General features: G+C 38.7%; 1 protein-coding gene across 3 annotated transcripts in view; it reads right to left on the bottom strand.

The window, feature by feature from the left end:
- Positions 1 to 4,784: 4,784 nt before the first annotated feature.
- RPS6KA3 (ribosomal protein S6 kinase, 90kDa, polypeptide 3) overlaps positions 4,785 to 16,601 on the bottom strand; it is a 69,105-nt gene continuing 57,288 nt past the window's right edge. For all 3 annotated transcript variants that reach the window (XM_010154472.1, XM_010154473.1, XM_010154474.1), the window contains 6 exons: positions 14,098 to 14,256; positions 10,434 to 10,595; positions 10,165 to 10,241; positions 8,955 to 9,072; positions 6,681 to 6,821; positions 4,785 to 5,496 (listed from right to left, as the gene is read on the bottom strand). In XM_010154472.1, the coding sequence (XP_010152774.1) occupies positions 5,374 to 5,496; positions 6,681 to 6,821; positions 8,955 to 9,072; positions 10,165 to 10,241; positions 10,434 to 10,595; positions 14,098 to 14,256 (780 nt within the window). In that variant the 3' untranslated portion in view covers positions 4,785 to 5,373. The remainder of the gene's footprint in view (positions 5,497 to 6,680; positions 6,822 to 8,954; positions 9,073 to 10,164; positions 10,242 to 10,433; positions 10,596 to 14,097; positions 14,257 to 16,601) is intronic.

Genomic DNA, 16,601 nt, shown 5'->3' with positions numbered 1-16,601 from the left:
TGGATTTTAAGGAAATGGAGGCCTCGCACCTCCGCCCCACGGGACGGGCAGCACGTACCCTCCGAGCCGGGGGAGCCTCGCGCCGCTCGGGGGGGAGAACCGCTGCTGCGAACCGGAGCGACCAACGGGAGCGCGGGCGAGGCTCGAGTAAGGCGGGGGAGGTGGCAGGAGCCCGTCTTATATCCACACCCCGACCCCCCTTCCTTTCCGGAGTTCCTCCAGGCTTACCGATTACCCGGTTTATGCGAAAATGTGTGTACAAACGTGCTTAGACCGGCAGGATGAAGCCCCGTGTGGGAAGGGGCCTGCACCAACACCCACCTCGGATCCCAGGGGTGGATTCCGTGTAGGAGATGACATTGCCCTCTCTCCCGGTTGTGCCCGTTTCCAAACCTGTCTTCACATCCTCTTTGCCTTGGTACTCTGAGCCGGACCTCTGGTTGCACTCCTCGCGTGTTCTCAGTCACCGTTATTTTATACAGATCATGCAAACTTCCAGAGATCTTCCACCTTTCCCATTTTACAAGTCTAAAAAGAATTATCCTTGTAAGCTCTCGAGTTGCGCGAGCTGCTTAAACACGTGGTATGTTGTTTATGGAGTAAACTTGTGCTTGTATTCTCTTTTTCAAACATAGAATCACAGAATGGTTTGGGCTGGAAAGGACCCTAAAGCCCATCTAGTTCCAACCCCCCTGCCATGGGCAGGGACACCTTCCACTAGACCAGGTTGCTCAAAGCCTCGTCCAGCCTGGCCTTGAACACTTCCAGGGGTGGGGCATCCACAGCTTCTCTGGGCAACCTGTTCCAGTGCCTCACCACCCTCTCCAGGAAGAATTTCTTCCTGATATCTAATCTAAACCTCCCTGTTTTCAGTTTGTACCTGTTACCCCTTGTCCTGTCACTACAGGTCCTTGTAAAAAGTCCCCCCCAGCTTCCTTGTAGCCCCTTCAGGTACTGGAAGGTGCTATAAGGTCTCCCCGGAGCCTTCTCCAGGCTGACCAAGCCCAACTCTCTCAGCCTGTCCCCATAGCAGAGCTGCTCCAGCCCTCTGAGCATCTTCGTGGCCTCGTCTGGACTCACTCCAACCAGTCTGTATCCTTCTGATGCTGAGGGTTCCACAGCTGGATGCAGTACTCCAGGTGGGGTCTCACCAGAGCAGAGTCCAGGGGCAGAATCCCCTCCCTCGACCTGCTGGCCACACTTCTCTGGGTTCATTCATTACCAAATGTGCATCTGTTTTCCATGTCCAGAGCAATGCAGGCATTGCAATTATTCAGCAGCCTCCCCTTAAGTTGTAGTTCTCAGCCGACTCGAGTCTTTACAGGGCATTAGAATACAACATTGCACTCTGGTCCTGCTGCGTCATATATTGGCTCTACGGCATGTGCCGGATACAAGTGTTTTTCCTTTGGCTCCCTCTTTGCCTTGCTAACAGTGACCTGACTGAACGCGCCGTACCGCAGTGGCATTTTAACTGACGCGCTTGGTACATGCCGCACGTGGAGTTCAGCGTTAGTGACAAACGAAACCGGGCAGAACAAATGAACAACTGAAAAAGCACTTCAAGGTGTTGGAAAGTTTATTCATAGTAGAAATCTGAATTTCTTTTGAAGACTACAAAACCTGCCATTAGACAGGAGTACAAGCAATGATATCTTTCCAGAACTGTCCATAGGTACATCTGTAACAGTTCTGATTACACATTAACAGCATGATTGGAACATTCCATAGATCAGACTCTGAATAAAACAATCATTTAAAGTATTCAGTACAATTTTTTCTTTTCTTTTTTCTTTTTTTTTTTTAACTAGCATTTCAGTTCTATGACAGCAGTGCCAAGCATCTAACAGATGCTATCCTAATGGTCTAGAACAAGGTACAATACCACCGATTTCCTGGAACAGTACCTCAGACTCACTCACATGCCATGCTGAGAAAACTAGTATAAAGTATGATTGTATAGAATTGTAGAAAAATATTTTATCTGCAATTTTGTCATTTTTTAAAAACATTTTAAGTAGAACACCCCCCTCCCCAACTAGGTTGCAAAATAATTACATCCCTCATAAGTACACCTTCCCTTTGATTAGGTCAAGAGTATCAAGATAAAGCTAATCATTTACATCATTTGTGAGTGAAAAATTCATCTATTAACCATTGCTGCTTACTAAGGACCAGCACATACTTGGAATCCTTTCCTTCCAATAATAGAAAAGCACAGCTTTAGTTGGTACACCACATGTACAAAAGCAAAACACACACAAAACAATCCCAGACACGTAAATCTATTCTCTTATGCCCTTGTCTCTTCAGGAAAAAGTTTTAAATATTCCCTTGAAAAACTCCTTGTTTCATTCAACATTATAGTGACTATGAATAAAGAACTTTGCCATAATGGATATACATGGCATTAAATGAGTATTGCAACTACACTCTTCCCTCTGTTCGCTCACGCTCTCACGGACAGTTGGTGGTACTATCACATTAAAAAAAAAAACCAAAAAACCACCAAAACCCCATGGCCTACATATGGAAAATTCACCTCTATCTGCATCCTTTTCTACCCTCTATAACACTGCATCCTGGATTTGCAGACCAAGAAGCAGCCCAGCATTGGATTTATACAGTCTCTCTCATACACTCACATTCTAATAGAAAGGTGCTGGGATTCAAAGAAGCATTATGTGGTTTTCTTTACTGCTTTTAACAACTGCAGCTACAAAACCATAAAAATAAACGTGAAAGTCATGAGCGTGGATCCAAACCAGGATGTACGGTACATAAACCCATGTAAACCTAGTCTGTAAAACATACCTCCTGCATAGACAGCCCCTTGGTACCTCAGCAGCCCTTCATACCTTGGTTTAGAAAGTAACTGAAAACGATAGCAGATCCAGATCGCACCACATTTGAGTTGGGATGTGCTAAACTGCCCTGTTTTATCAGCATTTAAAATGTTCATCCCATGCTGCTACGTACAAGACACAGTAGCAACATCTGTAAAGCCCAGACAAGTTAACAGCTCACTTGCGAATGAAGATACACTAGCAAGTGCTGTCTCCCCTTTATTTCAACACTGTCAGTTTTAAATCTTGTTTGTTGACTAGACAGGACACTTAGCACACTGAAAAGCCACTCCAGAAGGCATGGTTTCTAGGTGTTGATGAGCCTGACTTGCAGTCGCTCACACAGCTGAAAATACATTTTCTGAAAGGTGAGCTTTTACTGAATTCCTCTGGAATTGCAGACACTGTCAAAGAAAAATCAGAACTGCCCTTTCCCGCCTCTAATTAAAGATGTTTCTCGAAGGAGGGGTTCTACCCTCATCTGTACAGGTGAAGGGAACTTCAACGCTAGAGCACCAAGTAGGGGGAGAATGCTCATTGCTTGGAAGAGCTGTGTGTTCAAATTCCTGAGATCTATCATAATTTAAGAATCCTTGTTCATAAATCCAATTCCTTAACAATTATATGATGGATTAAATACTTCCAGATTTTTAAGGGCAATAAAAATGTGATCCTTTGCAAATCTGACAAATGAAGCTTCCCCAAGGAACCTGGAAAGCCTTGCGGCAGAAGGAACACTTTCATTCATTTAGAGCAAATCCATGGTGCCATAAAGATGATTCTCCTTTTCAACAGTCCTCTGATGATTTCAGAGAAACCAGCAAATTAATCACTAAAAAAAAATTTAATACCACTAAATCAAGAAAAAAACCTTCTTATGCAAAACACAAAATTGCCCCTTTTAGTTTTTAAACTGTGTTGTTCACACAGGGCTGTTCACCCAGATCCGTATTTATGAGAGCTCGGATTCCCAGCAGCCATTTCCGTATGCGGAATGAATTGATGTAGCATACCATTTTGGTGGAGTGGGACACCCACTGAATTCAAACACGTTCCAGAGCACCTTCTCAGGTGGGCAATTTGATCTTTCAAGACTAGCCGCTGAGATGTGCCTTTCATTACTTAAGGCACCAGCAGGCCAGGAGTATTAAAAGTTGGTATTAATATTAAAAATGAGTCTTTCACCCTCAGTACAAACTTCCTTCCATGTGGGGAAAAAGTGGGAACACTCACTCTGAACAGCCTTTTTTTTTTTACCTGACTGGGACGGCACAATGTTCATGGGAAATTATAACGACCCCTTTTCTAGCTCTCGACAGACCTGGATGACTCTCCTCTCGTTCTGCTCTGGCTGTCAGCTAAAGTTATCAGAAAATAACTGACAGAACATCAGATCCATCAGTTTTGCCATTTAAACCTACATTTTGCAGGCTTCTGCTTGTTGGCGGACAGTATGATTTGCTTTACCTTCAATGCTGCCTTTCTTCTATAATGCCAGCACTCACTGAACAAATCCTTTGCAGCTTAAACAAAAGTCACAGAACAGAGATAAAATATTAGCAATGGATTATAAGAATAAACGATATAGAAATGTCCTCTATCAGAAGGTATTTAGCAATGATTCCTGAGTCCAGAGGTTAGATGGGAGAGAATAAAAGGGAGGGGAGGGGGAAACAAAAGACAGAGTGAGATATGGAGCAAGTTATCTTTTCTCTGGGTTATATTACCTACTGTATATATAGTATGGTGACAGATCCACTGTTTAAATTTTGAATACTATAAACAGTATCCTGATTTTCATAACATGACATGCAGCGTCAAAAAACATGGAAATGTAGAAAAGACACAGGCAAGGAGAAATACATATTCATAGTATTACATTCAATAGCTGTTTAACAGTCAGGCTTCTTTTAGAGCTGTCCAACAATACTGATTAATCCAGGTGAACTGTTTAATCAGACTTAATTGTCAAAATGATTAATAATATCTAAGTAAAACAAGGCATGTATACATTAAAGAAAACAGCACGGAAACGTACTGCTTGTGAATGTTTACAAAAACATACAAAATGTTGGATGGCACAAAGTATATAGTGCTAATATAAACAGATTGTTTAAGCTAAGTGCTTAACATAAACTGTCCATCTCTACCTGTAACAAAGAATATCTTAGGGGACAAAAAATATTCCTTATAAAAATAATGCTATGTGGTGCAGAGTGCTTTATTCAGTGTATTTTTGACAGAGGTGGCATTCGTAATTCTTCTGGTTTATTCCATCGCGAACATGATTGTTTTCACTGTGTTTCCACTTGTCACTCCATCTGAAGCTTCGGTAAGATCAGTAACTTGCCATCAACAGTTTAAAGCGAGAATAGATGAAAGCAGTAGCAGCAGCAGGAGCAGCAGCATTATAGGTACCAGCTGGGACAGAGTGTGCTTGCAGGTATCTGTCAGATATGTGCTACCTGTCGCCATGATTTGTGCTATCATCTTATGCCATGGTACCAAATATCTGGTTGAGGTCACTTCACAGGGCTGTGGAGGTAATTTTTTTTATACCTCTCCTCTGAGCAAGAGTAGAACGGCCGACTGGCTCCAAAACCGGTGACTGATTGCGATTCAAAGCAGAGTAAGTTGCTGCCATCGCACCCTGTGGGGCAGAGGGGAAAAACCAAGAGAGTAGGCTGTGACTGATGCACACGCTAGGGATCACACGGCACTGAGTGCCAGAGGTTCCCAGCAGGTTTTACCTTCCCGTCTACTTTCATCTACAAAACAAACATGCCACTGCGTTACTCAGATACCGGCAGTGTTTGGAGTGAGTGGTTTTTAGGATAATAAATAGTTTTCAGAACAATCTAAAGCAATATTACCTTGCTTAAAAAAAAAAAAAAAAAATCAAACCCAGATTGTTAAATTAAGTTCTCTCTCCATGCTTTGTGAAATACTTGGGGAATGAAAACCCATCGGTGGGCTGTCTCTGCTTATCACTTATGTAACCATTTCCATTTTCCACCAAATATTTAAAAATCGCCCGCATTATTCACCACATGAAGACTTCTTAAAAATCGACGTTAGAAAGTTGTGGGCCGCGGGATCAGAACTTCCCCCTCCTTCCACCTGTGTTTTTGGACGCGAGAAATTTCTAATAGCTGACTCGGAAAAAGCGTTAATTATATTCCTCAGTTCCCTTTATACGTTACACAACAGAGATTCTTGGATCTAGGATTGAAGGCAGGGTGGAATACAGAGCAGCAGAACTCCGTTATTTTTGATTTCTCTCTGCTTGTTCAACGTGAGAAAGTTTAATCAGGGTCAAAACCAGACTGTGTTTCAGACAGAACGCAGAACTGTACAATAACGTATTAATTAACGCTGCCTTCTGGACTTATTAGCTTACACCATGATCATGAAGTAAACTGTTTTCGTTTAGTCACTGATAATTAACCTCTCTGAAACTGCAAAACTAGCTAAACTATTTTTCAGCTCTCCCTGAAGTCACCTGACAACATTTTCACCATCATTAGAATGATTTCTTCTGTGCCAGTTTCTTAAAGAAGTCAAGCTTCCTTGTGTAAGTCAGTCCAATAAATTTCAAACCTGACAACATGAAAGTCTTTCACATGTATTATTCTATTATTACCTTTATTCTCTGTGACTGTGTTCTTATGAAATTCTATTGCATATTACAAGTTCACTTTATGACTTGGTGCAACTCCCAGTCATAACTTTTAAATAATATTTAGAGGAAACACATGCCACAGTAACTTTTTTTTTGTTTTAAATCCTTTTGTTTACACTAATTTTGGCTAAACAAGCTTACTATCTACTTACCTTCACTAAATGGGGAGCATCCTGCCTGTTCAACTGGTATTGAGGCAACTGGTCACAGTGAACTATCCAGGGGTGACTAAGAACTTGGGCCGCAGTCAATCTTTGATGTGGGTCGACGTGAAGCATTTTTGAAACAAGGTCCTGTCAATAATATACAAAGAGTTAATGAAAGGAACAGTAAAACTTCAGCTTTAAAACAGATTACAGTTCAAAACTGGAGAGTTCAGTGGTATAAAAGCATGTTTATAATATCAGTGTGAAACAGCTGAAAAACTGCCCAGCAATGCTTACATTGTATCTTCTAATTATGTACTTAATGGATGTTTGGTAGCACAATGGGAAAGTATCCAATTAAGGTAGGCAAAACACACAAACACAAAAATATGCACATTGGGCTAGAGTAGAGCAGAGGCCCTGTCCTACCAGTAGTGGTGTGGTGGTTTTTTTTTTTTTAACAATGTCAAATAGTGGATATGTAGGAAATGAGAACTGAAAAACGAACAGTTGAGAAAATAGCTAACACCCTTCCCTTTGCATGTTTCCCCAGTGTCTAACCAGCTTCCAACAACTGTGCAACTTAATGGTTGGATTTTAGCACTCCTGCTGGCCATAAACATATCCTCAGTGATTTTTACCTCATTCCCCCTGAACTCTTTTTGCTGCTTCTACTTTTCCTCCCCTTCTCACTTTTCACCAGTTGTTTCACAATCAAGTTGTGAACCCCATGAACAGATAACTAATTTTGTGTGTTTTTTTAACTTCTGCAGAATATATTCACTGACTGTTTCCCGATTTCCCTAATAAAATCATCATATGAGAAAGAATTAGTCTTTCCTTCTTTGTATCATCAGTGAAATGATCTCTTTTGTCTGTCATGTCAGTTAACTCTGCTGAGATGAAACACTGTATTCTAGTTACTCTCTTTACATGGAAGCGGCTTTCCACATCTGAAAAGATTTTCAGCTTCATTTTGCTACATTCTTTTCAATCACCTTTTTGACTTCTATTTTATCTTCTTCAACTTACGGTAGTGATATTGCATACACTCAAGGTGTTGAAAATGAATTTAGACAGCGGCATAATATTTTACAGATGACTTAATATGTCAAAGTAAGGGTAAAGTATAAATAACATTTCTACGGTAAGCAATTATCTGTGGAGAAACACATTTAGCTGGTACTGCTGGATTTAAGATCATTTAAATTACACTATCAATAGCGAGCATTTTCATAAAAACTACTGTTTTGTAATTCACATGAAGAATTTGAACATAAAGACAGTATTAAAAAGGAATATAAGATTATTCCACAGTTGACAGTTTTTGGTTCATTCTAGACTCCCAAGTACAACTGAAGAGAATGACACTGAAGGAAGGAAAAGCTGATGCTAGCAGATTCTAACAGGTTGATTTGTCAGTCAAATGAATGACATGATTTGTGGGAAAAGGGTTGATTTAGGAGTACAGCACAAGAGAAAACACATCAACAATCGATTAGCAAGAAAGAGCACAACACCTGTAAACAATTTCTTGGGAAAACTTCAGCACTTCACCATAGCTACACAGAAGGGGCATAAAGGATATTGCGTACTGAAGTTTAGAGCCTATTTGACGTAAAAAGTGTACTTCAAAAAAAAAAAAATCAAGTTGCCTAAAATTTTTACTTTGTATAAACGCAGTGAAAAGAAAGTATACTACTTCAGTGGATTTTGTTTAGTTTATAAAGCAGACATGACATCCTTAAGGACTGGAAGTTCTTAAAGTGCTTAAAAGAATAAAGTGCTCAAACCCTAATGAAGAACTTACCCAAACAGAAAATGTTAAAAACTATCTATTTTAGCCTGAATATTTTTTTAACTACTAATTTTAGCCTGAATCAGTTGCACACATGGTAATTATAGTAATAGTGTCCTTATCCTGATTCAGACTGTATGATTTTTGAAAGTCATGCTTCCACATGAAGTTTTATTACAGAATTTCTCATCATTGATGATTATGCATGTGTGAATATTGTTAAAATACATGATATTTCTAAGGACACTTAGACTATAGCGTAAGGCTCACCTGTTTTTCTTCCTACATGCTAGTGACTTGAAACATGAAAGGATCATAAATAGGAATCAAACTTCTAGGCACATGAAGGATCAGACCAGTATTTTAAAACAACAATAATGGGTGGAAGTTACCCAATCATATAGGGTAACACATACATTACAAGCAACACACTACATTGCAATCCATTTCCATCCCCCAAAGGAAAAAGCAAATGTACTTGCCTTAGCTGTATCTGAAACAGTATTCCAATAACCACCGCTGAGAGAGAACTTTCCACTACCTATTCGGGCCAAAATCTCCTCTGGGGTATCATCAGGACCATTTGCAAAAGGAGTGTAGCTATTTAACCAAACAATTTCAATGTCAGTAACTTCCGTAACCTGGACCTCAACAGTTATTATAAATCTGATCTTAATATTCATCGAGTTCAACATAATTACAGGCAACAGATAGTCAAACAGCTGTAAAAAGAAATTATTCTTAGCATGTGAAAATGTACAGTACTGACTACAGATCTGTTCTTACTGCATGTATCCCCTCCCTCTGTGTAGGGTCTGAAAACCAGACTTTTCCTATAGTAGCCTAAGTACTGGTGGTTCCCAAATTACAGAAAGTATTCCTTAAGCCTTCATACTTCAGCAAAATAATAAACCCAGCTGTTCTAAAATTACATGTGAAGACTTTATGAAGAGTCTGAAAAAGAATAAATGCTGTTTTGATACTACAGGAAGGAACATGCAGCAGTTTTCCTTGCTTCACTATAACCATTCTTGCTTCTAGCAAAACATCCATAACCAAAAAAGGGGCTTTAAATAAATATGTTTGTCACTTATTTATTTTAGAATGCCAAAATGTCTCTGATGATAAAGCAGCAATCGGAATAATCCAGCATAAAAAGATAAACTATCTGGCAGGTGCAACAGCAATTATCTTTTGAACTTGTGGGACTATAGTTGAATTTACTGTTCTTCATCTTTCATACAATTCACTTCTGTTGCATATATAAATTAACTACTTCTGTGTTTATTATATCCTAACTGCATTACTTCAAACTATCCAGTGGTTGGATTTTGCACACAGTCATGCTTCAATGCATTGCAATTATATTTGCAACATATATTTCCTTCAACATATATGCTGCTCGATCAGCTAATTTTCACATAAAACCCCCCAATTCTTACTCCTAAATCACCATAAAGCAGAAATGAAACACCTAAAATAAACAAGACATGAGAAACCAAGAGTTTTTCACATCAGTCCCTGCAAACTTGGACTCTGCTGAAGGCAAAGTATATTCTGTTCCCACTGAGGCCAAAGTTGAGATTAATCAGTGACTTGACAGAAACATCTTCAATGGTGGGCCTACACTTCTTATTTTTTTTTTTTATTGGTTTGCTTTTCTACAGCAAAGCAAATTAAAATTATCCTTACCCAGTCAGCATGGTATAAAGTAGAACACCAAGGCTCCATATGTCACATGCAGCATCATAACCTTGCCTCTTTAAAACCTGAGGGAAAGGAGTATTTTTTCTGAGAAAAAGGAAGTGCTTACAAATGTTCTGTTCATGCCATAAAAACAGTGAGATTTCAAATTTTTAGTGGTTTCACTTGTTACACAAGAAAAACAAATACCTAATCAGCAAAAAAACCAAAAATTCCATCAAAATCAGTCAAGGCATATAAACTCTCCTGGCAGTTACCTCTGGCGCGACAAAATTTGCTGTGTAACACGGAGTCATCAGAAGACCGTTTTCTGCTCGCAGTTGTTTTGCAAAGCCAAAATCACAAATTCGAATCGATTCTGGATTACCAGATTCATCAACATAAAGAATATTGCTAGGCTTCAGGTCTCGATGAACAACCTATAGAAATAAAACACACCACTAAATACAGTAAGCTAAGCATAGGAAAGGCTTTATATTATAATTATCAATTCTGCAACTTAATTTCAAATCTCCCATCAGCAATCAGTTTCCAGATTTCCAGCTTTCTACATCAGCTGCAGTATTCTGATTCTGATGCTCAGTGGTGTCTAGAGTACTACAAGCCTAACTTGGAATCTCTAACTATACAGCCTCCTGCAGACATCCCACTCCCCAAAATTTATTTGTATGGTCAGTTCCAGATGTCTTACTCTAGTGTGTGAATATATGTATTTTCTATTTTAACACGCAAGGCTTTTAAAATCAGAACCTCCATCTTTTGAAGTCACGGATGTCTGTAGCTGCCGATGCACCACTGTGCCACGTAACCGCAGTTACTGCTGGAGTAACCCTTTATATTCTGTTCACTTCATTCAGATAATTTGAATTACTCTTGGTACAAACATTTAAGGTCTAATTAAGGAAGAATTTTAATACAGTTTTTCCCCCAAAATAACAAAATATCCAAGAGGTATTCTTCTAATGGACTGGCATTTCAAAAAATTGTTCCCAAGCAGCTGAGATGTAAATTGCTTGACAAAAACTGTAGAAGCTGCCAAAGTTCTGGCAGAATGAGCCTGACCTTATTTAAAGCTATGTTAAAACAAGCCTTAATAAAACCTGGAACATGCAAAGACAGTCTTTGAAATCAGATGACCTGTTATATTTTCTTGAGAAGACAAATTAGTTTAAGCCTCTAGAGGCTTTGCTCTTTGTAAAGGTGGTGGTATATACTGCTGTAAGACAGTAGAGTGGATTTAAATTCCTCTTTTAAATGTTTAAATAGACCTGCTATGAAGGCGTTTATCTTCCTGACTGTCCTATGTATTTGATTAATATCAAACACAGCTGTTCCTGGTTAAATTTGAACAGAACCCATTTCTTCTTGAAAAAGATTGTGGGGAAACATTTCAAGAAGGTAATTCACGTTAGAATGAGAAGACACCCTAAAACTCCTGTAAGTAAGTGATGTGCAGAATCAGAAGCTCTATGCATTCTTTCAGAAAGCTAGCAGTTTCGGGAAAGTAAGTGGTGTAAGACCAAGAAGTAAAAGACTGCAGAGGATCTGCAGACTGAAAAACCATTTAAACACAGTAAGTTTATTTAGTAGAGGCTTTTCCAGCATGCAAACACTCCGCAATTCTTAGACTTAACAAAACAAATACTTAAAATTATGGAAATAAACACCCTGTAAGCTGACATATACAAAGTGTTATTAAAGAATTTGAGTTTGCACAGTAGATGTTAAGGGGAACATCCTGGCTTGAGATGCCAGTGTACGAGAGAACAGGCTCCTGATGGTCCCCATTTTTTGGTGTTTAGGTAGATTAGAATAATTTTTCTCTTACGTAATGAATGAAACATCCTCTGAGGCAGAAGGCAAAACCCACCCCACAGTTTTATTCTAGCTGGTGGAGTTTTTGTCGTGTTTTTTAAATAAAACCTAAAACTGGGTAGAAAGGAAGAGGTGGGCAATGGAGGCAGCACAGAGCTGGGGATTTGGCAGACTTTCTGAAACTGGTCTGCTTGAGTTGCGCTTGTTTTTGGAACAGGAGAAGCAATTCTCAAGTGGGAGGAAGAATAAATGCAACAGTCTAATTCAAATCCAAACTCTAATTCCTAAGCGATCAGAATGTTTATGTCAGAGAATAAATAAAATACCTTCCTGTGTTAAGCTGTTTTCCCAAAGGTGGATTTTAAAAAGATGTCAGATCGTTTACATTAAATTATTATTTTGCACAGAAATAGCATTTTATTTTAGAGCAACAGAAGAGAGAGTAAAACAATACACAGAACATTCCTATTCTTTATTTCTTAGCATCATGTTTTTGATTAGCATTCTCAATCATCTACCAGCATGCAGAAGCATTCTGCTCTAAGAAGACACGATATTTCTTGTTTATCCTTTCTATAATGTCTATTGTGCCAACTCTTAATTGTTGTATGCTGGCCCTAATACTTCTAGAATAGTTTGGCTGCGAGTTGGAAATATTGCTTACCCTGAAGAGGAGGATTTCATTCCTTGCTGAGCTAAGTTTTCAGTGTCCTATGAATGCTGATGAGGAAACTGCTTCTGGGAAGGGTTGTGGAGACTGCACACAGATTCAGAATCTGTCAAACCAGATATTACCTAATACCATAATCAAATGAGCTCCTCTGGTGTCCAAAGGAGCTACAAGAGGAAAATCCACTGAAGACAGGGAGGAACTCTTCCAGACAAAAATTAGACCCCTGAATCACTCATTATTTACATACATGGCCATCTTTCATGTCCAAGTGTACAGAACAGAAGATGACCAGAAAATTTCTAAAAGTAAAAATTCCAAAGAGTATGTGGTCTAATACAAGTTAAAATGCTGATATTTACAAGGATCTACAGTAAAGAAACCAAATAAATGCCCCTAGAATCCCTTACTTGACGCAAGGATACTGGGCCTTTTTTGGCCACCTGTGGCAAGAATAAAACAAGTTAGGATTTCTGCTGTTCTATCACTTTTATTTCCACAGAGAAGGAAATGTCAAAATTTATGAGTAACTCCCATAGATGCTGCTGGTCAAGGATTCTAGTCCTGTGCACACAGGCTCAAATAAAAACCCACACGTGAGCGAGTGATTGAAGAAAGCCTTGAATCACAGAATAAGATACACCAGATAACTTTGATCATAAAGTTTCTGAAATAATAGCTTCCAGAAATAACAGTGTGCTGAATTGTTGTTTCTTAAAATAATTTGAGTACTATCCATTCCAAAGCATCTCTTCTTAGATAACAACATTGGGTTTTAGCAACTTGTCTTTTTCCTTGCACCCTTATTTTCTACTTCTCCCTATCTCCCTTTGCTTGTTTACTTATAAAAGCAACAGGACTTGTCATTCTTGCCATGCAATTGTCATACCTGCCTTCTCTGTCCTTGAACTACCTCCTTTGTCCCTAAACTAATTTCCTGAAGCGTTAATTTTCTCTCTCATAACAAACCACTACAACTTCCTTGTGTAGGAATTACAAGTCAAACTATGTTCTTCAGAAGCAAGAAATGGAAGATATTACAAGTGAGTGATATGTGGAAAATACTCAATTTTCAGGGTCTGCTACAGGATGGAGTTGGAATTACACATTAGGTCCCATGGCTAAGCAACAGCCATGGGTCCTACCACTGCTTCCTGGCTTACTTCCTCTCAGACTCTGTATTAATTATGTGTATATTCCACAGAACTGCTGACAGACTTCATGAAGGACAACGGTTGCATCATCTCCTTTATCCGGACATCTACACAGCTGACGAGGAATGTTTTGATTTCAACAGAAATTGCTGCTGCAATGTACTTATGTAGCAGAAATGACTTAATCAACACACAGAAGAACATATAAATACATCGAGTTAATACTTGGGAAAGAAAAGAACATTAGCACTTGTAAGCATGTTGTCCGAGATGAAAACTTACCCCTTGCGCATGGAGATATTCAACAGTTTTTGTTATTGTGAACAGAACAGCACTAGCTTCTCGTTCGGAAAAGAATTTTTGCCTAAGAATTTTATCCAGCAATTCTCCTCCTTTCATAAGTTCTGTTACTACGTATACGTATTTTCCATCATCATACACCTGCAAAAAGTACAGGTAAAGATGTAAACTTCAAAAGTACTTATTCTCTGCTATCTTCCTGAAATGCAGAGAGATAGGGCAGGTGCGGCCACAAGCTGTTTTCTTCAACTGTTTTTCCCACATTTCCTGCTCCACACACTATCCAAACATGGTTCATCTTCAGAACTGAAGACAAAAGCCTTCTACAAAAAAGGTAGTACAGTAATGAAATAATGCAAAAATACTGGCATGTAAATGTCTAAGACCAAAACCAGGATAACATGTAGTTTTTCTCATATCGTTTTACTGAAAAAAATGAGACATGGGAGAAATTAAGTAGTAATAATAACGGGAAATTTGTCCAATTAAGGCAAAACCAGAGCTAATTCTACAAGCAATCCCTGCACCAAATTACACATACAAACAGAGATCATTATAACTGAACAGTCAGACCAAAAAAAGTAAAAAATAAACCTAAGTGCACCTCTCTGTGTGAACACTGAGTTAATGCATATAAAGATGCTGTGACAGAACCCTACAACTTACACACTGCTCTGCACCTAACGCCTATACCAAAGCCTAAAATTAATAAAATGTGCATATTTTAGCCCCTACTTCTAGGTATGGAAAACAGCTTAATTTTTGCATGGCTTTTACCTTTTAGGGAAACAATAGTTGACAATTATTTATATTATCACCAGGGGGCACTACAGACTGAACTATACCAAAACACTTTTTAAGCCATACTAAGGCATTTCATTTCAGTTGCACTTTCTTGGGGTTTTAACTAAGAAATTGGTTTCTGCTTTAGTGGGATCTTTTACAGATTCTGTTCCCTATTTTTATTTCAGCCTATTTTTATGCTGATGTTGGAATAGTTCTCTTTCATAACCTGAGTGAAATAAAAACTGGTTTGTGCTTAAGTAGAAACAACTATCTGAGTTGCAGTAAAATAAATTTAGGAACAGAAACCAGCTAAATTAAAGAAAAAGTTTTCATCCCAATTTCTTTGTCTTAAGCTACCTGGGAAATACAGGAAATGACATTTCTAAGCTCAGAAATGTTTGTCTCTTACTAAAAGGGTTATTTTCCGAACCAACCAAAAAAAAAAAAATTTTAAACAAGTTATTCTGCAGGCTTTAAAAGCCTATGATCTTAAGGAGAGGAAGGCACAATGGGTTTTATGTTTTCATTTAATAATAATTTTTTAACCCGAGAAGTATAAATGGCTGATCATCTGAACATATTTGTATTGCAACTTTAACTGTTAAACAGTATTAAAAAGTAGAATTAAATAATCCTACATACTAAACTGGCATTTTAGATTTTGTATTTTTTAACAGGTATGCCCTTTCTAATCCTGCTATAACATGAGGAAAGGAGATTATTGCATTTGATGCTGTGAAGTACACACCCCTCAGTGCTTCAGGGGGCATTCAAACAAAATTTGCATTTGGTCATTATTTTATCTGTCACCTTTATTTTATCTAGACCTTGCTGGTCTTGCCTGCCTGCAAGAACACAAACCAAACAAAACCAAACCCCACCCCAAACAAAACACTCCCCTCGTTCTGATTTCACGAATGGTATTATCAATTTAGTTGTCTAATACTAGGAAGTTGTATGCACTGAATAAATACTTTAGACGTTTCTTCACAGTTAGGTGAACAGTATTATGCTGAGATCATAAATGTGATGCCAATTTTTAAAATGAACTCCTGGCACACCCCAAAGATCAGTCAGTACGTCTTCTCTACCAGGCAAACTGGAAGAAACTATAGTGAGAAAGGGAAGCAGGCACATGAACAAAACAGAGCGTAATAGAGAAAGAGAACAGGGATTTTGCAAAGTGGGAAGAAAAAAAAAAAAGAGAGATTGCACATACATATTAGGAGTTTTTTCTGAACTCAAATAAGCACTTGGACAAGGAGACTGGATATACTGTATTCAGGTTTCTAAAAAGCTTCTGGAAAGATTCTTCAGTCACTGCTTTAAATAACAAGACAAAGTTCTGTTATGGAATAGTAATAGGTAAAAAAGGGTAAAACACATATAATGGTCTGGCACAGGAAGTTTCTAGGTAATGGATTGTTGGAAGCTATGTGCTTCCTCTGTTCTTACACTGTTTCCTAGGCCTCCTCTAATGGCCACTGTCAGAGGCAGGATATTGGATAAGGAGGACATCTGATTTAGCACAATATAGCTCCTTCTTTTGTTTACATACTGTGGAACTGAAAAAGACCACTGATAACGATCAGAAAGAAAAACCCCAGAGGACAGCGCATTGAAGAAAGAATTTAGTGTTCTGGATACCCATTGTTTCAATCCAAACACCTTAAAAATTAAACTACATGGACTGAGCAGGA

This window comes from Eurypyga helias, unplaced genomic scaffold, assembly GCF_000690775.1.
Source record: "Eurypyga helias isolate BGI_N326 unplaced genomic scaffold, ASM69077v1 scaffold15866, whole genome shotgun sequence".
In the NCBI taxonomy this organism is placed as follows: Eukaryota; Metazoa; Chordata; class Aves; order Eurypygiformes; family Eurypygidae; genus Eurypyga; species Eurypyga helias.
This window is presented reverse-complemented; position numbering and strand designations above follow the sequence as displayed.